General features: G+C 43.4%; 1 protein-coding gene across 3 annotated transcripts in view; it reads right to left on the bottom strand.

Moving 5' to 3' along the window:
• Positions 1-23,215, bottom strand: part of vps54 (VPS54 subunit of GARP complex) — a 99,334-nt gene extending 76,119 nt beyond the window's left edge. Inside the window, exons 1-3 of one of the 3 annotated variants that reach the window (XM_060831879.1) lie at positions 23,134-23,215; positions 9,528-9,696; positions 1,533-1,774 (exon numbers count right to left, since the gene is read on the bottom strand). In XM_060831879.1, coding sequence (XP_060687862.1) covers positions 1,533-1,774; positions 9,528-9,666 — 381 coding nt within the window. In that variant the 5' untranslated portion in view covers positions 9,667-9,696; positions 23,134-23,215. Of the gene's footprint in view, positions 1-1,532; positions 1,775-9,527; positions 9,697-22,984; positions 23,073-23,133 lie in introns of those variants that run through there. The other 2 variants (XM_060831880.1, XM_060831878.1) reach the window with 2 other exon arrangements.
• Positions 23,216-27,549: the final 4,334 nt, after the last annotated feature.

Genomic DNA, 27,549 nt, shown 5'->3' with positions numbered 1-27,549 from the left:
CAGATCATTAATATATAACGTGAACAGCTGCAGCCTCAACACTGAACCCTGCGGGACACCGCTCGTCACCAGCTGCCATTCCGAAAAAGAACCTTTTATTCCAACTCTCTGCCTTCTGTCAGACAGCCAATCCTCAATCCATGCCAGTAGTTCACCTCGAACACCACGGGCTCTCACCTTGCTCAGCAGCCTCCCGTGAGGCACCATATCAAAGGCCTTTTGGAAGTCAAGGTAGATAACATCCACTGGGTTTCCCTGGTCTAACCTACTTGTTACCTCTTCAAAGAATTCTAACAGGTTTGTCAGACACGACCTCCCCTTACTAAATCCATGCTGACCCTGCACTTGGAAGAATTTAGAAATCTCATCCTTAATGATGGATTCTAGAATTTTACCTACAACCGAGGTTAGGCTAATCAGCCTATAATTTTCCATCTTTTGTTTTGATCCTTTCTTGAACAAGTGGGTTACAGCAGCGATTTTCCAATCATCTGGGACTTGCTCTGACTCTAGTGATTTTTGAAAGATCACAATCAATGCCTCCACTATTTCCTCAGCCACCTCCCTCAGAACTCTAGAATGTAGCCCATCGGGGCTAGGAGATTTATCAATTTTTAGACCTTTTAGCTTTTCTACCTATGATAGATAGAGGCGTTGCACGCAGCTGTTAGATAACTACTTACAGTTAGCTGTCAAGCTTTGTTTAAAATTAGGTAGGTTGATTCTGTTTGAGAAAAGAACCACCGAATGGTTGTCACCTGTAGTACTGGGGTGTACCATGGCACAAAGTGTGTATTTTTTTTCAGTCTACACAGGAGATGTCCTTTTCTATCTGACTGCATAGGTCTCAGAGGTGCATGGGTGGCAGCAACTTCCAGAACAGAAGCTAATACAGCAATAAGCATGCCAATGCCCCTCACCATGCATGGAATCTTGGAGCACGCAGCTTGAGAAGGAACGTAGGCTGTGTGTATTAATGTAAGCAGCTTCTGTATGTGCAACTGTGCCACACAGTGAGCCCTGCTGATTATCTTAAACTGGTTGTCAGCATGATTCTTAGCACACCCTGGATTATTTTGCAAATGTTGTCCAATTGCACAGTCATACCTAATGTTTAATACTGTGTTTGCAAGCATGGGTTAGTTGGATACAAATCAGTCAGCCTGTTGTGAATGGCTAAGGGAATATGCCATTTGATACAATTGCCAGTTTTTGAGAATACATGGCTTAGATGATGCTGAAATTAGTATGCGTAGTAGGCAGAATGCCTCTTTGGCTTGAAAGACACATCCTGTCAATGGCAAACTCGTACATTCTCCATGGCAATAGCTCTACCAATCAGAATACTCTTGCCAACCAGCCAGCAGTCTCCTCTCATGCATGTTGTTTTCTCTATACATTGATATAGCTTGTGAATTTCCCTGATGAATGCAAAACATGTAAATTCAACAAAATGTGTCTTTTTCAGCAGTACTCAAGATGCAAGTGTTGCAAAAAGCTGAAGTAAGGTTCTGACTGCTACCAATCCTTACCAAAGTCATATCCTGTAGGTAGGGAGCAAAGTGATCCTTGGTGATTAGTGGGAGGTAGAAGGAAGGCATAACTTCGGTCTCCATAAAGTCCAGTCCCCATGTTTTGGTGAAGAAATCAGATTCCCTTTTGGACAGTCTTGGGTCATTCAGTGCTGCTGGAAGGTTCACTTTGGAATGATACACAGTCCACCGATGCTGATCTGCCACCACTGATGGGCTGTCGCATAAACTGCTAGAATCGCCTGTAAAGACAGAACGTGTTACTGACGTTATAGCAAATTAAGAACTTGAATAATTTTACAGAAAGTAATTGTCAGAGATTAAGCCCATCATTGCACTTTAACAAGAAAACTGCAGACTTCAAACCACTTTTTCTCCCCATGTGATAGCATTTGCCAGTTAAGCAGACAGTCTGGCTTATGGCCAGATATTAAGTACCACTAAAATGGACGGGAAAACTAGAGCAGAGGAACAAATACACATTACTTTATCAGAAATTACTGATTTTTATTAGACAAGATTCTTACAACGCTTGGGTTGAGAAATGATTTACAAGGATGTTGACAGGGTTGGAGGATTTGAGCTACAGGGAGAGGTTGAATAGGCTGCGGATGTTTTCCCTGGAGCGTCGGAGGCTGAGGGGTGACCTTACAGAGGTTTATAAAATCATGAGGGGCATGCAAAGGGTAAATAGACAAGGCCTTTTCCCTGGGGTGGGGGAGTCATTGAGCATTACAGCGCAATACAGGCCATTCAGCCCTTGGCATTGACCTGTGGAACCAATCTGAAGCCTATCTATCCTACACTATCCCATTTACATCTTTATGTCTATTCAATGACCACTTAAATGCCCTTAATGTTGGCAAGTCTAGTGTTGTGGGCAGGCCGTTCCACGCCTCTACTACTGAGTAAAGTAACTACCTCTGACAACTGTCCAATATCTACCACCCCTAAGTTTAAAGTTATGTCCCCTCGTGCTAGCCATCACCATCTGAGGAAAAGGACTCTCACTGTCCAACCTATCTAACCCTCTGATTATCCCATACGTCTCAAATATGTCATCGCTTAACCTTCTTCTCTCTAACAAAAACAGTCTCATGCCCCTCAGCCTTTCCTCATAAGACCTTCCCTCCACACCAGGCAATATCCTAGTAAATCTCCTCTGAACTCTTTGCAAACCTTCCACATCCTTCCTATAATGCAGTGAGCAGAACTGTACAAAATACTCCAAGTGCAGCCACACCAGAGTTTTGTACAGCTGCAACACGACCTCATGGCTCTGAAACTCAATCCCTCAACCAACAAAAGCTCACACACTACATGCCTTCTTAACAACCCTGGGTGGCAGCTTTTAAGGATCTATGATAGGAATTATTATTATTTGAACTGGCCATGCTAAATTGCCCATTGTGTTTGGTGCATTAGTCAGAGGGAAATGGGTCTAGGTGGGTTACTCTTCGGAGGGTCAGTCTGGACTTGTTGGGCTGAAGGGCCTGTTTCCACACTGTAGGGAATCTAATTACACTATATACATGACAGTGACATCTCTGCTCATCGATATATATCAAGAATCTTACCATTAGTCCAGTACTCTCTATTGCTGTTGCTCCTTCAAAAGTGAATCACTTCACACTTTTACACATTAAACTCCGTTCGCCGAGCTGGAAGTTTTTGTTGCAAACGTTTCGTCCCCTGGCTAGGAGACATCATCAGTGCTGTGGAGCCTCCTGCGAAGCGCTTCTTTGATGTTTCTTCCAGCATTTATAGTGGTCTGTCCTTGCCGCTTCCGGGTGTCAGTTTCAGCTGTCCGCTGTAGTGATTGGTATATTGGGTCCAGGTCGATGTGTCTGTTGATGGAATTTGTGGATGAATGCCATGCCTCTAGGAATTCCCTGGCTGTTCTCTGTCTGGTTTGCCCTATGATAGTAGTGCTTTCCCAGTCGAATTCATGTTGCTTGTTGTCTGAGTGTGTGGCTACTAGGGATAGCTGGTCATGTCGTTTCGTGGCTAGTTGGTGTTCATGTATGCGGATTGTTAGCTGTCTTCCTGTTTGGCCTATATAGTGTTTTGTGCAGTCCTTGCATGGTATTTTATAAACTACATTAGTTTATAAAACTACCTATACAAGGTATTCGCCAAAAACGGATACCCGCGCAACTTTATCAACAGATGCCTAAGAGATAGACCACGGAACGAGGACATGCCACAACCAAAAGGACTAGCCACACTACCATACATCAGGAGCGTTTCAGAACTGACAGCCAGACTACTGCGACCCCTAGGACTCATAACGGCACACAATCCAACAGCCACGCTCAGACAACAACTTACTAGAACAAAGGAGCCAATACCCAACATGAGCAAAACTAATGTAGTTTATAAAATACCATGCAAGGACTGCACAAAACACTATATAGGACAAACAGGAAGACAGCTAACAATCCGCATACATGAACACCAACTAGCCACGAAACGACATGACCAGCTATCCCTAGTAGCCACACACTCAGATAACAAGCAACATGAATTCGACTGGGAAAACACTACTATCATAGGGCAAGCCAGACAGAGAACAGCCAGGGAATTCCTAGAGGCATGGCATTCATCCACAAATTCCATCAACAAACACATCGACCTGGACCCAATATACCAATCACTACAGCGGACAGCTGAAACTGACACCCGGAAGCGGCAAGGACAGACCACTATAAATGCCGGAAGAAACATCAAAGAAGCGCTTCACAGGAGGCTCCACAGCACTGATGATGTCTCCTAGCCAGGGGACGAAACGTTTGCAACAAAAACTTCCAGCTCGGCGAACAGAACCACTACAACAAGCACCCGAGCTACAAATCTTCGCACAAACTTTGAACATTAAACTCCATTTGCCACCTCACAGCCCAGCTCTGCAGCTTATCTATGTCCCTCTGTAACCTGCAACATCCTTCAGCATATCCACAACTCCACTGACCTTAGTGTCATCTGCAAATTTACTAACCCATCCTTCTATGCCCTCATCCAGGTCATTTATAAAAATGACAAACAGCAGTGGCCCCAAAACAGATCCTTGCAGTACACCACTAGTAACTGATTTCCAGGATAAACATTTCTCATCAACCACCACCCTGTCTTCTTTCAGCTGGCAAATTTCTGATCTAAACCGCTAAATCATCCTCAATCCCATGCCTCTGTATTTTCTGCAATAGTGTACCGTGGGAAACCTTATCAAACGTCTCACTGAAATCCATTTACGCCACATCAACCACTTTACCTGTTTGGTCACCTTCTCAAAGTACTCAATAAGGTTTGTGTGGCACAACCTACCCTTCACAAAATCATGTTGACTATTTCAAATCAACTTATCCCTTTTGAGATGATTGTAAATTCTCTCTCTTACAACTTTTACCAACACTTTACCCACAACTGAAGTAAGGCTCACTGCTCCATAATTACCAGGGTTATCTCTACTCCATATCTTGAACAAGGGGACATTTGCTATCCTCCAGTCTTCTGGCACTATTCCTGTAGACAATTATGACATAAAGATCAAAGCCAAATGCTCTGCAATCTCCCCCCGGCTTCCCAAAGACTCCTAGGATAGATCCCATCTGGCCCAGGGGACTTATCTATTTTCACACTTTCCAGAATTGCTAACATCGCCTCCTTGTGGACCCCAATCCTGTCTAGCCTAGTAGTCTGTATCTCAGTATTCTCCTTGACAACATTGTCTTTTTCCAATGTAAATACCAATGCAAAATATTCATTTAGCACCTCTCCTATCTCCTTGGGTTCCACGCACAACTTCCCACTTCTATCCTTGATTGGCCCTAATCTTATTCTAGTCATTCTTATATTCCTGATATACCTATAGAAAGCCTTAGGTTTTTACTTGATCATATCCGCCAACAACTTCTCATGTTCCTTCTGGCTCTTCTTAGTTCTCTCTTTCGGTCTTTCCTGGGTAACTTGTAACTCTAACTGAGCCTTCACGTCTCATCCTCGGGCAACTGCCTGTGTGGAGTTTGCATATTCTCCCCGTGTCTGCATGGGTTTCCTCTGTGTGCCCCGGTTTCCTCCCATAATCCAAAAATGTGCAGGCCAGGTAAATTGGCCACGCTATATTGTCCATAGCGTTAGGTGCATTAGACAGGGGTAAATGTACGGTAATGGGTCTGGGTGGGTTACTCTTTGCAGCGTCGGTGTGGACACTTGTTCAGCCAAAGGACCTGTTTCCACACTGGAGGGAATCTAACCTAACCGAATCCTAACATAGGCCTTCTTCTTCCTCTTGACAAGAGATTCAACGTCTTGAGTAAACCAAAACTCCCTCACTCGACCACCTCCTCCCTGCCTGACAGGCATATACTTATCAAGGACACACAGTAGCTGGTCCTTGAATAAGCTCCACATTTCAATTGTGCCCATCCCCTGCAGTTTCCTTCCCCATTCTATGCATCCTAAATCTTGCCTAATTGCATCATAATTGCCTTTCCCCCAGTACAACTCTTGCCCTGTGTTATATACTTAACTCTTTCCATCGCTAAAGTAAACATAATCGAATTGTGGTCAATATCACCAAAGTGCTCACCTACCTCCAAATCTAACACCTGGCCAGGTTCATTACCCGGTACCAAATCCAAATTTGTGGGCAGCATGGTGGCACAGTGGTTAGCACTGCTGTCTCACAGCGCCAGAGACCCTGGTTCAATTCCCGCCTCAGGCGACTCTCTGTGGAGTTTGCACATTCTCCCTGTGTCTGCGTGGGTTTCCTCCGGGTGCTCCGGTTTCCTCCCACAATCCAAAAATGTGCAGGTTAGGTGAATTGGCCATGCTAAATTGCCCGTAGTGTTAGGTGAAGGTGTAAATGTAGGAGAATGGGTCTGGGTGGGTTATGCTTCGGCGGGTCAGTGTGGACTTGTTGGGCCGAAAGGCCTGTTTCCACACTGTAAGTAATCTAATCTAATCTAATCTAATCAATGTGATCTTGCCCCTTGTTGGCCTGTCTACATACTGTATCAGGAAACCATCCTGCACACATTGGACAAAAACTGACCCATCTAAAGTACTTGAATTACTGTATTCCCAGTCAATATTTGAAAAATTAAAGACCCCATAACAACTACCCTGTTACTCTCACTCCTATCGAGGATCATTTTTGCAATCCTTTCCTCTCCATCCCTGGAACTATTCAGAGGCCTACAGAAAACTCCCAACAGGGTGACCTCTCCTTTCCTATTTCTAACTTCAGCCCATATTACCTCAGTAGACAAGTGCTCATACGCCCTTCCTACTACCGTAATTCTGTACTTGACTAGCAATGCCACACCTCCCCCTCTTTTACCATTTTCTCTGTTCTTACTGAAACATCTAAATCCCAGACCTACCATTTCTGTCCCTGCTCTATGTGTCCAAAATGACCACAACATCGAAGTCCCAGGTATCAACCCATGCTGCAAGTTCACCCACCTTATTCCTGATGCTCCTGGTGTTGAAGTAGACACACCTGCCTGCTTGCCGGTACACTCTTGCAACCTTGAAATCATGTTTCTCACCTCAGTAGTCTCAACCTTCTGGACACTGGAGCTACAATTTAGGTGTCATCCTCCCCTGCTGAATTAGTTTAAACCCACCTGAAAAAAGTGTTAGCAAATATCCCCCTCACCCCAGGATATTGGTACCCTTCTGGTTCAAAACTGGAGGGCATAGGTTTAGGGTGAAAGGAGAAAGATTTAAAAGGGACCTAAGGGGTAACCTTTTGACGGAGAAGGTGGTGAGTATATGGAATGAGCCGCCAGAGGAAGTGGGGGACGCTAGTACAACTACAACATTTATAAGGCATCTGGATGGGTACATGAATAAGAAGGTTTAGAGGGATATGTGCCAAGTGTTGGCAAATGGGACTAGATCAATTTAGGATATCTGGTCGGCATGGACAAGTTAAGCCAAAGGGCCTGGTTCCATACTGTACATCTGTGATTCTAATGAGCAATAAGTCAAACTCTGCATATTGTTACTAAACTAAAACAGTGTTTTAGCAGCAATCAAAATATTTGTGTTAACGTCAAGCACATTTTAAATAATGGATTACAAATTGTGACAAATTTAACTGAAGTAGGGAAATCTATCATTTCAGACATGAGCTGATCAGATCTCTCACCTGATTGGTTCTTGAAGTAGCAAGACAATTGTACATCTAATGAAAGTTGATCATTGTGAACAGCAGATGAAGTGACATGGCAGCCAACGGTTACAAACTCAAGACAGAAGTCAGTGTATCTTACAGTATCATTTTGAGTCCAATTATGAGAACACGAGTACCTCAGTTGGTGGAGATCAGAGTTGAAGAGTGTGGTGCTGGAAAAGCACAGCCGGTCAGGCAGCATACGAGGAGCAAAAGAATTAATGTTTCGAGCATAAGCCCTTCATGAGGTATGAGGCCTGTAGCTCATGGGGGCTGAGAGATAAATGGGAGAGGGGTGGGGCTGGGAAGGAAGGTACCTAAGAATATAATAGGTAGATGGAGGTGGGGGGTGAAGATGATAGGTCGGGGAGGAGCATGGAACGGATAGGTGGGAAGAAAGATGGACAGGTGCACAGAACACAGAATATAGAACATTACAGCGCAGTCCAGGCCCTTCGGCCTTCGATGTTGCTCTGACCCGTGAAACCAATCTGAAGCCCATCTAACCTACACTATTCCATTCTCATCCATATATTTATTCAATGACCATTTAAATCCCCTTAAAGTTGGCGAGTCTATTACTAGTGCAGTAGGACAGGTCAAGAGGGCAGTGTCGAGTTGGAAGGTTGGACCTGGGATGAGGTGGGGGGAGGGGAGATGAGGAAACTGGTGAAATCCACATTGATCCCATGTGGTTGGAGGGAGACAAGGCTGAAGATGAGCTGTTCTTCTTCCAGGCATAGGGTTTGGCAGTGGAGGCGGCCCAGGACTTGCATGTTCTTAGTGGAGTGGGAGGGAGAGTTAAAGTGTTTGGCCACAGGGCGGTGGGGTTGTTTAGTGCATGTGCCCCAGAGATGTTCTCTGAAACTTTCCAACTCAGCACTGCCCTACTGAACTGTCCTGTCCATCTATGTGCTTCACCCTCCTCTCCAAACTATCATCCTCACCCCCACCTTCATCTACCTGTCGCATTCCCAGCTACCTTCCCCTCCCAGCCCCAATCCCCATCCCATTTCTCTCTCAGCCCCCTTGGCCCACAAGCTTCATTCCAGAGGAAAGACTTTTGCTCAAAACATTTATTCTCCTGCTCCTCTGATGCTGCCTGACCGGCTGTGCTTTTCCAGCACCACACTTTTCGACTCTTAACTCCAATTATATTGAAAGAAGCCAAACTTGGTACAATTTTAGGGCAATTTCCAAATTCTGCAAATGGAGCAATAGATTCTACAGCAATACTGTTATTAAAAATGGAACTCTTCACCCAAATCCTCTAAATCCTCAAGGTTTCTGTTCTGCAGAATTTCAGGAATACGGTTTCCCCTCCGTATAAGTTCACAAAATCTACACAAAGTAAGCTTACTAAATATTTACAGACAGTACTAAATTTTTAAGTACGTACATATTGTACTAGAAGGACACACCACTGAAGTGATTTACTGACTTATCTCATTGTGCCTTTGCTGATTCGAACCAATACCACAGACTGGTAGCTTCATCCTGATCCTGGGCCAGCTATCTGAAAGAAATTTCCTCTCATTCAAATTCTCCTATCCTACCCTCACGTCCTTTTTCAAACCTCTGGCAAAAATATAGGTTTATGTTGGAAATTCCCGACAGAGTACCCCAAATTATCCATATGATTCGGGGTGTGCTTTCAGTACGTAGCAAACAGACAGACAGCAAAGGGAATGATAAGATTTTCTTAAACATTAGAGGATAGGATGCATATGTTGCCACAAAGGCCAGCCCTAATTGCCCTGGGGATGATGGTCATGGTGACCTGCCTTCTTGAATTGCTGCAGTCTTGGGGTTACCTGTTGGTTCCTTGGGACAGACATCTGGTAATGATCGAACAGCTTTGAAAGACTTTTTAGATGGGTCCATTTCCTTTTTGAACTTTCCATCACTGCTGCTTGGTCGGAGCACTGGTGGAGAACTGTGGCTTGAAGCCATTGTACTTGGGCATCACAAGAAGGTGCCTAGCTGTACAGATAGAAAAGAAAAATAACTTAATTAAAAATAACAAACTTATCTTGTATTTATAGTTTCTCTTGGTAGCAATTTTTTGAGTAGGTCATTCGACCCCTCAAGCCTGGTCCAGAATTCATTATGATCATTGCTGTTCATTGAGTTCAATACACTAATCCTGCCCTCCCTATCCCCCCCATTTTGCTCGATCACTTTAACCACAAGTGCAATGTTCACCTGCTGCTCGAGTGGCCTCAACCACTTTCTGCAGCAGTGAATTCCACAGGCCCACTATTCTCTGGGTGAAGACATCCAAAGTAAAATTGTAGTGGGTGTAAAGGTCTTGTTTTACTTTCAGGAACCTATGTACATGGACACTGAGATCCCTCTGCTCATCCACACTACCAAGAATCTTACCATTAGCCCAGTACTCTGTATTACTGTTACTCCTTCTAAAGTGAATCACTTCACCCTTTTACATATTAAATTCCATTTGCCACCTCTCAGCCCAGCTCTACAGCTTACCTGTATCCCTCTGTAACCTGCAACATCCTTCAGCACTATCCACAACTCCACCAACCTTAATGTCATCTGCAAATTTACTAACCCATTCTTCTATGCCCTCATCGTGATCATTTATAAAAATGGCAAACAGCAGTGGTCCCTAAACAGATCCTTGCGGTACACCACTAGTAAGTGAACTCCAGATAAACATTTCCCATCAGCCAACACCCACTGTCTTTTTTCAGAGAGCCAGTTTCGCATCCAAATCGTTAAATCACCCTCAATCCCATGCCTCCGTATTTTGTGCAATAGCCCACCATCTGGAACCTTATCAAACACCTTTATGAAATTCATATACGCCACATCAACTGCTTTACCCTCATCCATCTGTTTGGTCACCTTCTCACAGAACTCAATAAGGTTTGTTAGGCACGACCTACCCTTCACAAAACCATGTTGACTATCCCTAATCAACATATTCCTCTCTAGATGATTATAAATCCTATTTCTTATAACCTTTTCGAACATTTTACCCACAACCAAAGTAAGGCTCACTGGTCTCTAATCACCAGGGTTGTCTCTACTCCCCATGTTGAACACTTGCTATTCTCCAGTCTTCTGATACGATTCCTGTAGACAATTACAACATAAAAATCAAAGCCAAAGGCTCTTTAAACTCCTCCTTGGTTTCCCAGAGAATCCTAGGATAAATCCCATCCAGCCCAGAGGACTTATCTATTTTCACACTTTCCAGAATTATTAAAACCTCCTCCTTGTGAACCTCAATCCCGTTTAGTGTAGTAGCCTGTATCTCAGTATCTCCTCGACAATATTGTCTTTTTCCAGCATGAATACTGACAAAAAACATTAATTTAGCTCATCCTCTATCTACTTCCCACTACTGTCCTTGATTGGCCCTAATCTTTCTCTATAGTCATTCTTTTATTCCTGATATACCTATACAAAGCATTGGGTTATCCTTGATCCTACCGAGCAATGACTTCTCACGTCCCTTCCTGGCTCTTCTTAATTCTTTCTTTAGGTCTTTTCTGGCTAATTTGTAACTCTCAAGCACCCTGAGCCTTCATGTCTCATCCCAATATAAGCCTTCTTCTTCCTCTTGACAAGAGATTCAATGTCTTGAGTAGACACGGCTCCCTCGCTCGACCACTTCCTCCCTGCCTGACAGCTACATACTTATCAAGGACACACAGTAGCTGTTCTTTGAATAAGCTCCACATTTCAACTGTGCCCATGCCCTGCAGTTTCCTTCCCGATCCAATGCATCCTAAATCTTGCCTTATTGCATCATAATTGCCTTTCTCCCAGCTATAACTCTTGCCCTGTGTTATATACCTATCCCTTTCCATCACTAAAGTAAACATAACCGAATTGTGGTCACTATCACCAAAGCGCTCCTACCTCCAAATCTAACACCTGGCCAGGTTCATTACCCAGTACCAAATCTAATGTGGCCTCACTCCTTGTTGGCCTGCCTACATACTGTGTCAGGAAACCATCCTTCACTCGGAGGTAAATTTCTTCACTGTCCACTACACCTCCAAGTTTGGTATCCGCTCGCTTTTACTGTGTGTTTTGTTTGTATAAATATATATGAACAATTACCTCATATCAAGTTAACAAAGAATTTAGATTCACCTTATTACATTGCATTTACCGTAAAGCAACAAGCCATTTGACCCAAATGGTGTTTGTGCACCACATGAACCTCCCAACACTACTTCATCCTTACATTCCAACTGCTGGCATTTGTTTATCTAACAGCTTCTTAAATACATCTTGTACAGTATCAGTACTGATTACCTAAACTACTCTCTTATGGGAAGTGAACTGCACATTCTCATCACGATGTGGGTAAAGAAATTTCTCCCAAATTTCTTATTGGACTTATTAGTGGCTCTCTTGTATTTCTTTTTGTAGATATTTTTATTGAAATTTAACATTTTTGCAAATTTACAAAAATAAACAAAACTCTCAAATACAAACATTGATGTACAATTAAATCATATATACAATAGTCATTTAACAAAGAAAAGAGAAAGAAAGAAAACAAAAAGAGAAAAAAAAGAAAAAAGAAAGAAAAAAAACCTCAACTTTCGACTAATCTAACCTATAACTAACCAGAGTGTATACCTAAGTCTCTTACATGCTCGGAATGTATAAACATCAAATATAATAAAACCCATATTCGCGCAGGATTCCTCTCCCAAGGGGCCCCGGAGCAGCCCGGTCTGAAATCTTCACTAAATAAAAGCCCTTGTTAGGATAGCCGAAATATCTGCATTTATATAATTCAAAAAGGGCTGCCATATTTTATAAAATAATTCAGTCTTTCGGTGCACCATATTTGTGAGGAAGTCAAGGGGGATATATTCCATAATTAATCTGTGCCAATTTGAAAGTCCAGGGGGGCCCTCAGCCACCCAGTTCACCAAAATATTTTTCCTTGCACAGAAAGAGAGAATAGAAAATAGTCTCTTCCCATGCATATCCAGAGATGAGAGGTTCGAAAAGCCCAAAAGGAGAGATACAGGGTCCACCCTAATTTCCGTTCCTAAAATTTCTGTCAGGGTATTTGCCACTTTAGTCCAGTATCTGCGGATTTTCTGACAAGTCCACAGACAATGTACAAGAGTACCCACCTCTATTTTGCATTTGGGACACATTGGAGATGCTCCTGCCTTAAATTTTGCCAGTCGAGCCGGAGCTATATGGGCCCTATGAAGTATCTTTAGTTGGATAGCCTGAGTTCTGTTACAGATAGCAATTCTTCTAGCATTTTCCCAAATGTCATTCCACATATCCTCAGAGATTTCTAGCCCCAAGTCCTGCTCCCATGTTTTACGCAGGTCATCCATGTCTCCTGAGACTCTATTCCTGATGAAGGGCTTATGCTCGAAACGTCGAATTCTCTATTCCTGAGATGCTGCCTAACCTGCTGTGCTTTGACCAGCAACACATTTGCAACTCCATCATGTAGCAAATGGTATATAGTACTAACGGAGGATGCCCCCGCTGGTCGTAAGACATTACGTTCTCTGTCTGATTTATAAAGACTATCTATTAATGTAGTCTTCCTCTGTATATAATCTCGAACTTGGAAGTATCGAAAGAGATCCCCATTAGGTATTCCGAATTTCAGACGCAGCTGCTCAAAGGACATCAGGATCCCATCTTTAAATAGGTCCCCTAAGCATGAGATGCCCCTGGATCTCCAGAGTTTAAAGGTGGCATCTGTAATCCCCGGTTGGAATCCCCATGCGCCTACTATTGGTGCATGGGGGGATGTTTTATGTGAGTTACCCTCATTTTGCCGCATTATATTCCAGGCCTTAATTGTGTTTAATATTATGGGATTTTTACAGTGGTCTGTACTGATTTTCCTCTTATCTGAAAATAAAAGGTTAATAAGTGGGTATTTTACTTGGGAGGCTTCGATATCCAGCCAAATTGATTGTGGATCAGATGAAACCCAATCAGCTATGTAACTTAGTAGGGAGCTTAACTGATATTTCCTAAAGTCTGGGAAGTCCAGTCCTCCCCTTGCCTGTGGAAGCTGTAGCTTCTTCAGCTTAATAAGGGGCCGTCTATGGTTCCAAATAAAGGAGCCCAACCAGCCATATAATTTACGTAGGGCTAGCCTTGGCAGCATCAGCGGAGCATTCTCATAGGATATAGGAGACGGGGCAGAACATTCATTTTAATTAGTGCTATTCTCCCTAGCCAGGAAATCGGAAGGTCTCTCCATCGCTGGAGGTCCTGCCTTATCCTTTCCATTAATTGTACAAAATTAGCCCTATACAGCTGATCAAATACTGGCGTGATAAAAATACCTAAATATAAGAAGCCCTCCAGGGACCAACGGAAGGGAAAAGGGGATCCGTCCATTAAGTGGGGTATCATAGCCAGACCACCCATTGGCATGGCTTCCGATTTTGAAAAATTAATTTTATAGCCTGAGAATGCACTAAATGTATTAATAACTTGAATTAGACGAGACACTGATATTAAAGGATTACTGAGGAATAAGAGAACGTCATCTGCATAGAGGGTAATTTTGTGTTTACCTGTACCAATCCTCGGGGCCGTTATATTAGGATCAGTCCGGATGGCTTCTGCTAATGGTTCGATTATCAGTGTAAACAACAATGGTGAGAGAGGACATCCTTGACGGCAGCCCCTACCCACACTGAAGCCATCCGATCTTAACCCATTAGTAATAACAGCTGCTTTGGGGTCATTATACAATGTTGAAACCCATTTGGTAAACACCTGTCCAACGCCAAACCTTTCCAATGTGTAAAATAAATATGACCATTCAACCCTGTCAAATGCCTTTTCCGCATCCAATGAAATTACTACTCCTGGTATCTTTCCCTGATGACAGGCTTGGATCATATTCAAGACCCTTCTGATATTATTGGATGATCTGCGGCCCTTAATAAATCCCGTCTGGTCCTCCTTTATAATATATGGCAGTACCCTTTCTAGTCTTAGTGCTAACATTTTTGAGAGAATTTTAAAGTCTACATTTAGTAAGGATATTGGTCTGTAAGATGCACAATCTTCTGGGTCTTTTCCTTTTTTGAGGATAAGAGAAATATTTGCTTCTTTCAGCATGGGTGGGAGACAGACCTGACTATGCGCAAAATTATACATATCCATAAGTGGGTCAACCAATATTCCTGTAAATTCTTTATAGAATTCAGCTTGAAAACCATCCGGGCCCGGTGCTTTTCCGCTCTGAAGTTGCCTAATTGCCTCAAGTATTTCTTGGACTGTTAAAGGGGTATTTAGGGCCGACACCTGTTCCGGAGTCAGGTCCGGGAAGGTCAAATTTTTTTAAAATGACTGCATCCTCCTAATCCTATCTTCACAATCCTGCGATCTATATAGTTCAGAATAAAATTCTTTAAAGGTCGCATTGATCTTTTTATGATCATGAGTCAGGGTACCTGTACTTTCCTTGATGGTCGGAATAGTTTGAGGGGCTTTCTTTTTCTTTGCAAGAAATGCTAAGTATCTACCCGGTTTGTCGCCATATTCATATAATCTTTGTTTCGCAAATAATATTTCCCTTTTAGCCGTTTGAGTAAGCGCAGTGTTTAAAGCTGTCCTAAGAGCTGTAATCCTCTGCAATTTTGTGATAGAAGGTCTATCAGCGTATGCTGTTTCGGTTGCTTTTAGGCGAGCTTCGAGCAGACGCTGTTGCTCTCCCTTCATTTTCCTCTGGGTCGCTGAATAGGAGATGATCAGACCTCGTGCATAAGCTTTGATGGTCTCCCACATCATTGACGGATTGCTAGCCGTACCAGTAATAATTTCTAAAAAAGTTTTAAGTTCTTGGGAGAAGTACTTTAAAAATTTGCTATCTTTTATCAGGAAGGGGTCCATACGCCAATGCCGAGCGGATGTCCCATTGTTCTTTACCTTAGTTTCCATGTATACAGCGGCATGGTCAGAGATTGCTATAGTACCTATTTTACAGGTTGCTATAGAATTTAGAAAAATCGATGGGGCAAAAAACATATCAATTCTTGTGTGACATTTATGTGGATTAGAGTAGAAAGAAAAATCTCTACCCTGTGGATGGAGACATCTCCATACATCTACCAATCCTAATTCTTTATTCAGGTCCGCCAGTTGTCTAGATCTGGGAGATACTCCAGCGGCACTCTTGGGAATCCTGTCTATTTCCGGATCCATAATACAATTAAAGTCTCCCCCTATAATTGTATGACGGGCACCAAAGGCCATCAGTTTTGAAAAAGCTTCCGTTATGAATTTAAAGGGGTGTGCCGGGGGGCAGTACACATTTAAGATCCCATATTCCTCTCCATTTATGAGGGCTTTAATCAAAATATAACGTCCAGATTCGTCTTTTATCTGATTTAGAATTTTCAAAGGGAAGTTCTTCCGGACAAGGATAACGACTCCCCTGCTTTTTGAATTAAAAGAGGAAAAAAAGGCCTGATCAAATCCGCCCTGTCGTAATTTTAAGTGTTCTTTATCCGACAGGTGTGTCTCCTGTAGGAGAGCTATATCAACTCCCTCCTTCTTAAGATTTGATAATATTTTCTTCCTTTTAACTGGCGAATTACTCCCCCTGACATTCCGGGTGCACCACTTAACCGACTGTTCAGCCATAATCGTCTGGACAGATCCGAGACCCCTCGGGAGGGGAAACCCTATCTAGAACATCCCGAGCATGGAGCATACAAGATTTACAAAAGTAAAGACTCTCTGATACACTCAAAACAATATGACAAAAAACTCTTTCTAAGTATAAAAGATATAAAACATTCCGAATTGGAGATTTTCTCCCTTGTTCCCAGAGAGCGTCACTTCCTCTCCCACAGTCCATCTTACCCTCTTCCAACCAGTGCCCCACCCTTCACCCAGGTGTTCCTCAATAAAATGAGGAGAATTCAAATATAATATAAAGCTAGAGTTAACAGTGAACACCCCACCCCCACCCACACCTAAATATATTTGGGAATATTAATACCATATATAACTATAAGATTACAATCTCAACATGTAATACTTAAATATAATACCACAAAATAACAGGGGAAAGAAAAACAACCCCGCTCCTAAAAACAGAAGTAAAATAGAATAAGGTAACCACCTCTCCCCACCAACATTAACCAAACGCCCCAACATATATATATACATACACACACAGGGGGAAAGATAGGAAAAGATGACGGTATGTAAACCAAAATAATGGGAAAGGCAGACCAACGTCCACAATCTCTTACAGTTTATTTAAGAGAGTCCAAGAATTCCTTAGCCTTCTCCGGTGATCCGAAGTTATATATGGATCCTTCGTGGTTAAGGCGTAGCGTCGCTGGATATCGTAAGGAGTACTGGATATTTAAGTCCCTTAAACGCTTCTTCGCCTCATCGAATGCCTTCCTCTTTCGGACCAAAGCTGGGGAGAAGTCCTGGAACAGCATGATCCTGGATCCTTTGTGGGTCATAGCTTGGGGATCTTTTCCCAGATTTCTTGAGGCTTCCAGGAGCATCTGCCTCTCCCTATAGCTCTGCAGCTGGAACAGGACCGGGCGTGGGCGCTGGGTTGAGCCGGGCCCACGTACTGTGACCCGGTAGGCCCATTCTACCCTTACCTGGCCTGATCCAGCAGGCAGATTTAAAGGTTGTGGCAGCCAATGCTCTAAGAATGCTGTCAGCTGACCTCCCTCTTCCTGCTCGGGCAGGCCCAACAACCGAATATGTTTTCAACGACATCGATTTTCGAGGTCATCAATGTGGTTTTCTAGGTTCTGGACTCGATTCTCGAGAAAACGGATGTGGTCGGCTGCCGATTTTATCGCAGTCTCTGAGGCTGCGGCCTTCGACTCCACCTCTCTGACTCGGCACTCCAATTCCTGAATGTCTCTGCCCTGCTTCTGCAGCTCGGCTGATAGTGCTTCTCTGCTCTGCCGAGACTCATCGATAAAAGCATCAATCTTCGCCTCCCACCTGGCAAACATCTCCTCAAAGCTCATCTTCATTGGTAACTCTCCTGAAGTGGCTGAAGACACCTTTGTTGCAGCTGAAGAGGGAGAGGGTGGGGGAGGGGTCCCTGCTTTCTTAGAGCCGCCTTCCCTTCCCTTTACTCATTTTCCAGCTAGTATTAGACTATTTAAATGTACTAATAGGTAACTATTTAAGGTTAACAACTATTATAAATGGTTTAGTGAGTGTGGTGGGGGTGGGTGATCCACTTTGCCCAAGTTTTGGGTAGAGCACTGTGGACTCAGTCTTGCTGGGTCGCCGCCATCTTGGATCCCCCCTCTCTTGTATTTCTAAACTCTGGTTTTGACCTTGTCTGCAAGTGGAGGCTTTTAATAAAACTGTTCATAATCTGAAATATTTTATTCAGGTCACCTTTCAGTCTTCTCTTTTCTAGAGAACAGAGCTCCAAACCTGCTTAATAATGAGAGGTAAATATGGCCTCTCAGTTGCAACTTGCCTCGGACATTTACATAAGACCTATAAACAACTAAAGGTACCTTAATACCTATTGACTTTCTCTGTCCATACTGCAATGTATAAACTGAGAGAAAACAAGCTACACTTGGAAACAACTTTATATAACTGAACTTCCCTCAGAGAGAGACTTGGCCCTTTTATGAACAAGAGGATTTCAAAATAACATACCCAGGAACCTATTGCTTCCTTTACTAGCTTCTCAACACACCCCGCAAGAGGGAATTATATCAAACTAAAACATTATATTTAGTATCTTCAGAAAAATAATACACTTGGAGGAACACATTCTCAAACAAGTTATTGAAAACAAAATCTAATGTAGCCAAACATAATCCTTCAAAAAAAAATTAAATTCTAAATAATTTTGTTTGACAATTTATTGAAATTTTTTTATAATTTCAGAAACACACTTTCTGGATCTTAGTAATCTGGTAAATTAATAATGAGCAAAAGCCCAAATTCATGCAAAATTAAGCTGATATCAGACACAGTCAGGCATGCCCAGTATACTAAAAACAGAACCATATCAGCCAAACTGAAACCAAAACCACTGGGATAGTAAGTGAGCCATCAGCAAGCCTGATATTCACACTATCTATGCTAACAAAATAGCAACATTGTCACAGTTTACAAAGTAAGCTTTAATCCTTGGAACCTGCGTACTTGGTGAAGCATTGCAGCCTGTGCAGAAGTCACACAAATAAGAAACGTAACGAACTGAAGCAGATTGTAATCAATTTCAGGAAGATACTGACATCTCATCCAGTCAGACAGATAAATGATGAAATTAATTGTGGGAATGGTAATGAAAGCAAAATACTGCCGGTGCTGAAAATCTGAAATAAGAACAGTGTTAAAGAAACTCCATTGGTCTGTCAGCAGCTGTGGAGAGAGAAACAAGGTTAACACTGAGTCCATTATGATTGCTCTTTGGAATAAAGAATGTTATGTTTTATATGAAAGATTAAAGAGAGGATGAACAATCTCAAGGGTAGGACTTTAAAAGTGGGAGATGGTTCACATATTTAACCTTTGGCTGGAATGGTAGATTGGTAAAGCTATTTTAAAAACTTATGGAGTCTCAAAACCAGTCAGACTGCACAAGCAAGCAATAAGTTATGCTAAATCTATGAAAATCATTGTTAGATTTTAGCTAGAATACCATATTAATACAAACTCATTCATTATTTCAATATGAATATGCTGTTCAGTTTTTGGTGTCTTCTTTCATGAAGAACGCAAGGATCATTGAGGTGGTGTGCACCAGGATGATATCAGGAATAAGAGGCTCTGGCCGAGAGGAGACACCAGACATACTGGGACTCTTTTTTTTTTGCAGAGCACAGAATAAATCTATGGCCACAATAGCAGACTTGCGACATACTTCATAAGTCTCACTGGAAATTTGACAAGACATTATGTAAAACATTGGCAGAATTCCAAATAATTAATAACTTATTAAGAATCAAACCAAAGCCAACAGATTGCCAGATGTTTGCCACATTGGTGGCTCCCCTCGTTACAAATCAGCTCTTGGCTGCCATGTTGCCACATGGATTCTGGCAATTGCAGAATGACACTATCAAGGAGTTGCATGTAATCAACATTTCACCTCAGCTACAGGAACTAAAAGTCAGGGTGACCTCCACACAGGATTCAAAATAAGAAGTGGGCTCAAAGAGCTGAATAGTCGCCCCGCTTCCACTGCTCACATTGTGTTATAAGCTGCATACACTTCAGAAGCAATATGTGTAGACCCTGCTCCTATTGCTAATTGCTCAAAGCAGGTATTAAAATGTAGATGTTAATGTTACAGGCACCATCTACAGAACTATAGTACCTTCATCAATTGTTCTCATTTAAAATCATTTAAAAGAACAGAAATGGCATCAACATTTTACATTATTAATAATACATTCACCTCACAAGCTGCCTGAAAACAAATAGGATTAGCCTAGCATCACCTTGTGATATTTGAATGATACGAAACAGTGGACAGCCATTCAGCCGATTATGCTTGAGCTCATTAAATGGAAAGTCAACCGATATCAGCTATGTACCATTCATTTAGAAAAACCCAAAAGAAGAAAGATTCATTTAACGTGATTTTTAACTAAAATTTTTCTGGACACAAACATATATCCATCACAAGTTTATAATACATCATTTGATTAAATTAATACTTGAATCACATATTCACATCATCAGAGAAACAGACAATTTCATTTCTGTAACAACATCCTGCTCCTCAGTAACTTAAACCCTTCTCTGTGACTTTTGCAACTTAGACATGACTATGCCAACACACTCCTCTCAGCCTCCAGCCTTCATGGTCACCCAATGCTCAGTTATCCATGTTCTAATGTGCACCAAATCCAGTTCACCCCATCATCTCGATGCTCATTAACATTCTTAAACTTGCAGATGACACAAAGATAGGTAGAGGGACAGACAGCATTGAAGAAGCAGGAAGGCTACAGAAGGACTTGCACAGGTTAGGACAGTGGCAGATGGAATACAATGTGAGAAATTGTGAGGTTATGCATTTTGGTCGGAAGAATAGAGGTATAAACTATTTTCTAAACAGGAATATGAGGCATTAAAGGATTTAGAGTGAAGAGGGTGGTGAATCCATGGAACTCATTGCTACAGAAGACTGTGGGCACCAAGTCATTGAATGTCATTAAGACAGAGACAGGTAGGTTCCTGATTGGGAAGATCAAAGGTTACAAGGAGAAATCAGGAGAATGGAGTTGAGAAACATTCTGGAGTCAAGAGTGTGGTGCTGGAAAAGCCCAGCAGCATCAGAGGAGCAGTAAAATTGACATTTCAGGCAAGAGCCCTTCATCAGGAAGGGAGCTTGTGAGCAGACGGGGTGGAGAGATAAATGGGAGGGGGGTAGGTAGCTGGGAGTGCGATAGGTAGATGGAGATGGAGGTAAAGGTGATAGGTCAGAGAGGAGGGTGGAGCATATAGGTGGGAAGGAAGATTAACAGGTCATGAGAGCAGTGCCAAGTTGGAAGGTTGGAACTGGGTTAAGGTGGGGGAGGGGAAAATTAGGAAACTGGTGAAGTCTACATTGGTGCTGTGGGGTTGGAAGGTCCCAAGGCGGAAGATGAGGTGTTCTTCCTCCAGGCGTTGGGTGGTTAGGGTGTGGTGATGGAGGAGGCCCAGGACCTGCATGTCCTTGACAGAGCAGAATGGGGAGTTGAAGTGTTTGGCCATGGAGCAGTGGGGTTGGTTGGTGCAGGTGTCCTGGAGATGTTCTCTGAAGTGCTCTGCAGATAGGCGTCCTGTCTCCCCAGTGAAGAGGAGACCGCATCAGGAGCAATGGATACAGTAAATGACAAATGTGGAAGTGCAGGTAAATCTCTGATGCATGTGGAAGGCATTGAAAACCAGGGCAGCAGAGTGGCTCAGTGGTTAGTACTGCTGCCTCACAGTGCCAGCGACCCAGATTCGATTCTCACCTCGGGCAAATGTCTGTGTGGAGTTTGTACATTCTCCCAAGACTGCATGGGTTTCCTCCAGGTGCTCTGGTTTCCTCCCACAATCCAAAGATGTGCCGTTCAGGTGAATTGGCCGTGCTAAACTGCCCATAGTGTTAGGTACAATATAGGGTAGGGGAATGGATCTGGGTAGGTTACTCTTCGGAGGGTTGGTATGGACCTGTTGGGCCGAAGGGAATCTAATAACGGCCATGATCGAATGGGTCTGACTGCCAATAGGAAGGAATTAAAATCAGGATGTTCAAGACGTCATATCTGGAGGGCTGAATGAGATTTTCAAGAAAGGGAGGGTCAAGATAGATTTGAAAACAATGAAGAGAATTTTAAAACTTAAGGCATTGCTAAGGAAGCCAGTATCCATTACAGCATAAAATATAGCAGCAGAATTAGGCTAATCGAGTCTGCATCACCATTCATTAACATGTGATCTCAGCTCCACTTTCCTATCTAGCTCATAATCCTCAACTCCCATGTTTATCAAAACTCTAACTAACTCAGCCTTGAACATATTCAGTATTCCAGCCTTCACTGCTTTCTGGGGAAGAGAATCCCACAGACTAATAGCTGACAGACAAAAAGAACCTCATCGGTTTTAAATGGGAGATTTCTTTGGACTCAAAATGTTAGCTGTTTCTTTCTCACCACGGATATTGTTGGGCTTGCTGAGTTTCTCCAGCACATTCTGCTTATATCACTTGTTCTGAAACTGTGCTCCCCAGTTCTAGTCTCTCCTGGAAGAGGTGACATCTTTTGGGTATCCATTATCACAACTGAGTGGCTGCCTCTTCAAAAGTGCCTGGACAGGTATGATGGGCCAAATGGCCTCCTGTGGACTGCGGCATTGCATGAACCATTTGGATATTTTATTAAGAATATCTTCCAAAGAATCCAAACAAATCCCAAATCAGGAGGAACACAGAATATGGGAGTTGCACCTGCCCAGGGGAGAGATTACAACAACAGGAAGAATAAGGTACAGGAGGAAGACATCAGGATGGGGACGAAGGGTCACCCGGCCTGATTTCTCTGCACAGACCTGCTGAGCTTCTCCAGCCCTGTCTGTTGATCAGGAGGGGATGGGGGGGGGCTAGTATAGCCAGGGTGGGCTGAGCGGTCGCTCTGTGTTGATTCTGCGAGTCCGGTGTGTGTCAAACCCTGGGGGGGGGGGGGGTATCTGGAAGCGGCGTCCGCTAACCCCCCCACCACACACACACACACACACACGAAGCCGGAGAAACCAGAAGCCCCGGCTCCGCGGCCTAACGTACCGTACCGTCCCGAGCCGAGCCGAGCCGGTCCTGTCCGGAACCAAGCCCCACAACCACCAGGAGATGGGTATCCGGTCAGGGAGCAGCCCCTCACCTGGGCACCCACATCCCTCATCCGCCCCGAGCCAGCGAGCGCCTCGAACCCTCACCTGCTCCTACTGCCGCCCGGAGCCACCATCGGTCCTCCCAGCCAGTCCTCCCACTCCCCCCGGCCCGTCCCGGCAGGCGCCGCGTAGGCGTCAGGGGCGGGACCCGGGACCCCTACGTCACACGATCTGATTGACAGTGACTCCAGCCAATCGGGGCGCAGGCATGTTGCAACTGTTCTTGTGAATGGATTTACAAATCCACAGCGGGGCAACTGGACACTGCTGTCAAACTAACCTGCTCACAGGCACAACTGAAATACAAGGCTGATATGTCAACCTGCACCCCCCCCCCATCAAATTCTGCTCACTTGAGTTTCAGCTGTGGTTTAGTAGATCCCTGTTCACCCCTATATCCCAAAGGATTCATATTCCACTCCACAAAGGATCATTGAAACATGAGATTCCTAGGGGCTTAGCAGGGTTAGAGATGTGGAAAGATTGCTCTCTAATCCCAGACTCTCCCACATGGGCAAACAAATTCTTAGGCTAAGAGGTCGCTCATTTAAGACAGGGATAACAATTAATTTCTTCTCTCAGAGGCTAACGAATATGTGCAATTCTTTGTCGCAGAAGGTTGTTGAGTATATTCAAGGCTGAGATAGACACAGCAGGAAGGGAAGAAAGAGCTATGGGGAAAGGAGAGGAAAATAAAGTTGAAGGTCATCAGATTGGTCATGTTCTCATTGAATGGTGGAATAGACTCAATGGGCTGAATAGTAGACCTCTTCCTCTGTGTTTTCTTGTAGGGCATAATCTCAGGACAAGGGGGCACACATTTAATAGAGATAAGGAGGAATTTCTCTCAGAGGATAGCGAATCTGTGGGATAAAATTGCAGAGTACTTGAAAATGCATGGTGAAATAGGATTCAACCATCACAGCTTTGTCAAAGGGAGGTCATGCCTGACAAATCTTAATTTTTTTTAAGAAGGTAACAAGCAAGTTAGACAAAAAAAAAGGAGCTAGTGGACACAATCTATTTGGATTTCCAAAAGGCCTTCAAAAAGGTGCTGCACAAGAGGCTACGAAATAAGGTAAATCTTATGGTGTTAAGGACAAGGTACTGTCAGAGGACAGACAATAGGAAGAATGGGGTCTATTCAGGATGGCAACTATTGAGTAGTGGAGTTCTACAGGGATCAGTGTTGGGACTATGACTGTTCATGGATGAAAGAACTGAGGGCATTCTTGCTAAGTTTATATGACACAAAGACATGGAGGGAGTGTTGAGGAAGCAGGGAGGCTGCAAAAGGACTTGGACAGGCTGGGAGAGTGGGCAGATGGAATACAATGTGGGAAGTGTGAGGTTCTGCTCTTGGGTAGGAAGAAGATGCGTACATTTTTTTATAAATGGGGAAAGGGGGCTTCAGAAATCTGAAGTGCAAAGGAATTTGGAGTCCTAGTTTATAATTATTAAGGTTAACATGCAGGTTTAGTTGGCAGTTAGGAAGGCAAATACAATTATGCCATAAATTTCAAGAGGATTAAAATATAAGAGCAGAGATGTACTGTTGAGGCTGTGTAAGGCTCCGTTCAGTCTGTATTTGGAACGTTGTGAGGAGTTTTGAGCCCCGTATCTAAGGAAGGTGTCCTGGCATCAGAGGGATCCAATGGATTTTTATAAGATCGTTCCTGAGAATAAAGGCTTTGTGAAATGAGGAGTGTTTGCAGACTCTGGGTCTGTATTTGATGGAATTAAGAAGGATCGGGGGTGGTGGAATCTGATTGAAACTTAGAATATTGACAGGCATGGATAGATGGGACATGGAGATGTATCCAATTACAAAAGAAACTAGGACCTGGTGATACAGCCTCAAAGTGAGTGGAGGATCCTGTAGAACTGAGATGAGGAGGAATTTCTTCAGCCAGAGGGTGGTGAATCTGTGGAATTCATTGCCGCAGAGCGCTGAGGAGGCCAAGTCATTGAGTGTATTTAAGACAGAGTGTGATTCTTGATTAGTAAGGGGATCAAGGGTTACAGGGAGAAGGCATGAGAATGGGCTTGAGAAACATATCAGCCATGATTGAATGGCAGGGTAGACTCGATGGGCCAAATAGCCAAAATCTGCTCCTATATCTAATTGTAATTCTTTCCTGTAGAGGGCTAGTGAAGCTGGGTCAAGAAATATATTCAGAGCTGAGATAGCTTTTTAATCAGTAGGGAAATCCAGGCTTACAGGGAAAGGAAACAGCATACAGGAGTTGAAACTCATCTCATTGAAATATGGAACAGACCCAACAGGATTCTGCTCCTAAATCTTACGATCTTATGACTCAACTACAAAACCTACGCACTGAATTACTGAGGGAATTCTGCAGAGGGTTGCCATTTCATGCTTATTGCCAGGGCAATGGAATTTAAAAGTGGGCATGTTTTACTACTGTTACACAGTACATGTGGAAGACGATTAAAGTTTTGGTTGCCTTGTTTAAGAAATGGTGTAAAAACATTAAAACAGTTCAAAGAAGGTTCATTTGAAAAATCTGAGTTGGAGGTTTGTGGAGATGAGCTTAGGAGAAAAGTTTGGACTGGGCCTGTTATCCATTGAAGTTTAGAAGAACAAGAGGTGACCCGATGCTGAGGAAATATTTACCTCATGAAAGAGGCACTGGAACAGGAATAGGCCATTCAGCCCCTCACATCTGCTCCACCATTCAATGAGATCATGGCTGACTTGGAAGTTAGAAGTCGAGGGTACAGTTCAAAAAGACATGTATGACTGAACTGAAGAAAATTTATTTCTCTCGGAGGGTCATGAGTCTTTGGAACACCCTTCCCCACAGAACAAAGGAGAATGGGTCACTGAGTATTTTCTACGGTGTCGACATGAATACATTTTTGACTAACAAAATAATGAAAGTTTATTACTGGTCAGTGGGAATATGGAGTTGACTGGAATTGGAGTTCACAGTTCCACTAGTAAACTCTCTTTGCAAAAACAATAAGGCAATGTAGCCTGCTTGGATCAAGTGATCAATTGTTGAGGCATTAGGGGATTTCTGTATGGTTACAGCCTCTGGTGGGGAGGTCTGCAAATGAAGACCGCTGCTACCCTGGCAGTTTTACAGAACCTGAAAGGTGCCTTGGGAAGTAGCTTTGAGAACTTCCAAGCCTGCCTGCACTATGTTAGCACTCAGGGCAACAGGAATGGATCTGGTTAATAGTTGTCCTTTCTCAGTGTGTCGCCAGGCTGCTTACTCATCAGTCTGCCCATCGATAACCAGCAGGACTGAACTGCTCCAGCCCAAGCTCAGATGCAGACCTTTCCCAGAAGATCCTAAACAGCTTGAGCTCCTTGACATCAGAAACCAGGGATATCTCAGATGCCTTCATTAGAATTTCAAGGACTCTGCACCTTCGAGTGTATTCAGTGGGAAACCAGCAGCAGTATGGGTTGGGATTCACAAGCCTAACATTAGGAGCTTTGCACAAGTCTGCTTTGTTAATGAACATAAATGGATGAATTGGTGAAATCAATGTGTATATTTTTGAACAATGAAGTAATTTTTTTTTGTCAGGATCTGTTGCCATTCATAATCCTCACAATAGTGCAGGGACACCTGTGAAGTTGACTCCAAAGCAGCATATTGAAATAATGCTTGTAAGAACTAGGACAAAGAAAGAGTTGGTCCTTAACCAAAGGATAATTTTGAGAAATGTCAACTTCCTGTTGCTCATCTCTGGCAGCTCATTATTGCTCGGAGACTGCATCGTCCTCTTTCTCAACCCCATTTATCTCTTGGGGTTCCACTACTACTCCCAGTTAATGGGCAAAGCAGTTCAGCATGCAACTAATATTTATTAATTTAGATTTAGTCATGTGCACAGGAATACTGGAGTACAGTAAAAAGTAGTCACCATTCTCTAGCATCATCTTAGTATACAAAAGACAGGGTTAAAAACAGACAGAAAGAAAAGGGAAAAAAAAATCCAGACCATTCCCCCACCCTCTGCCATGTGTCCTCGCTGCCAGAAAAACAAAGCAATAAAGCCCATCCTTCAGTCTGCAAACACTCAGGGGCCCCGGGTCCTCACACTGCCCTGGCCATCAGGTACTCAGGTCCTAGCACAGCTTGCACCCTGCACTGCTGTCATTGCAACCAGGCTGCCATTCTTGGATGCCATCTTGCCTCCACCAACATCATTCACCATCATGAGTCTGCGCTAGCCCATGGATGCTCTGGGTGAAAAAGAGATCAACCTGAATGGACTAAAGTGGATTTTGTTTCCAGGTGCTCACCCTTTGCATTCTGAAAGCTTTGGGTGTTGTATGGTTTGGCCTGGATTCCTGTTCTGAACCTATGCCCAGGTTTTGTTCAAGCTCCTTGAGCAAGTTGAGGATGGGGTAGTCATTCAATAACGGGCTGGAACTGGGAGGATACAGAGGACCAGTGCAGTATGAGTGCAACATAACTA

Source organism: Hemiscyllium ocellatum, chromosome 10 (genome assembly GCF_020745735.1).
Source record: "Hemiscyllium ocellatum isolate sHemOce1 chromosome 10, sHemOce1.pat.X.cur, whole genome shotgun sequence".
NCBI classification, from domain to species: domain Eukaryota; kingdom Metazoa; phylum Chordata; class Chondrichthyes; order Orectolobiformes; family Hemiscylliidae; genus Hemiscyllium; species Hemiscyllium ocellatum.
This window is presented reverse-complemented; position numbering and strand designations above follow the sequence as displayed.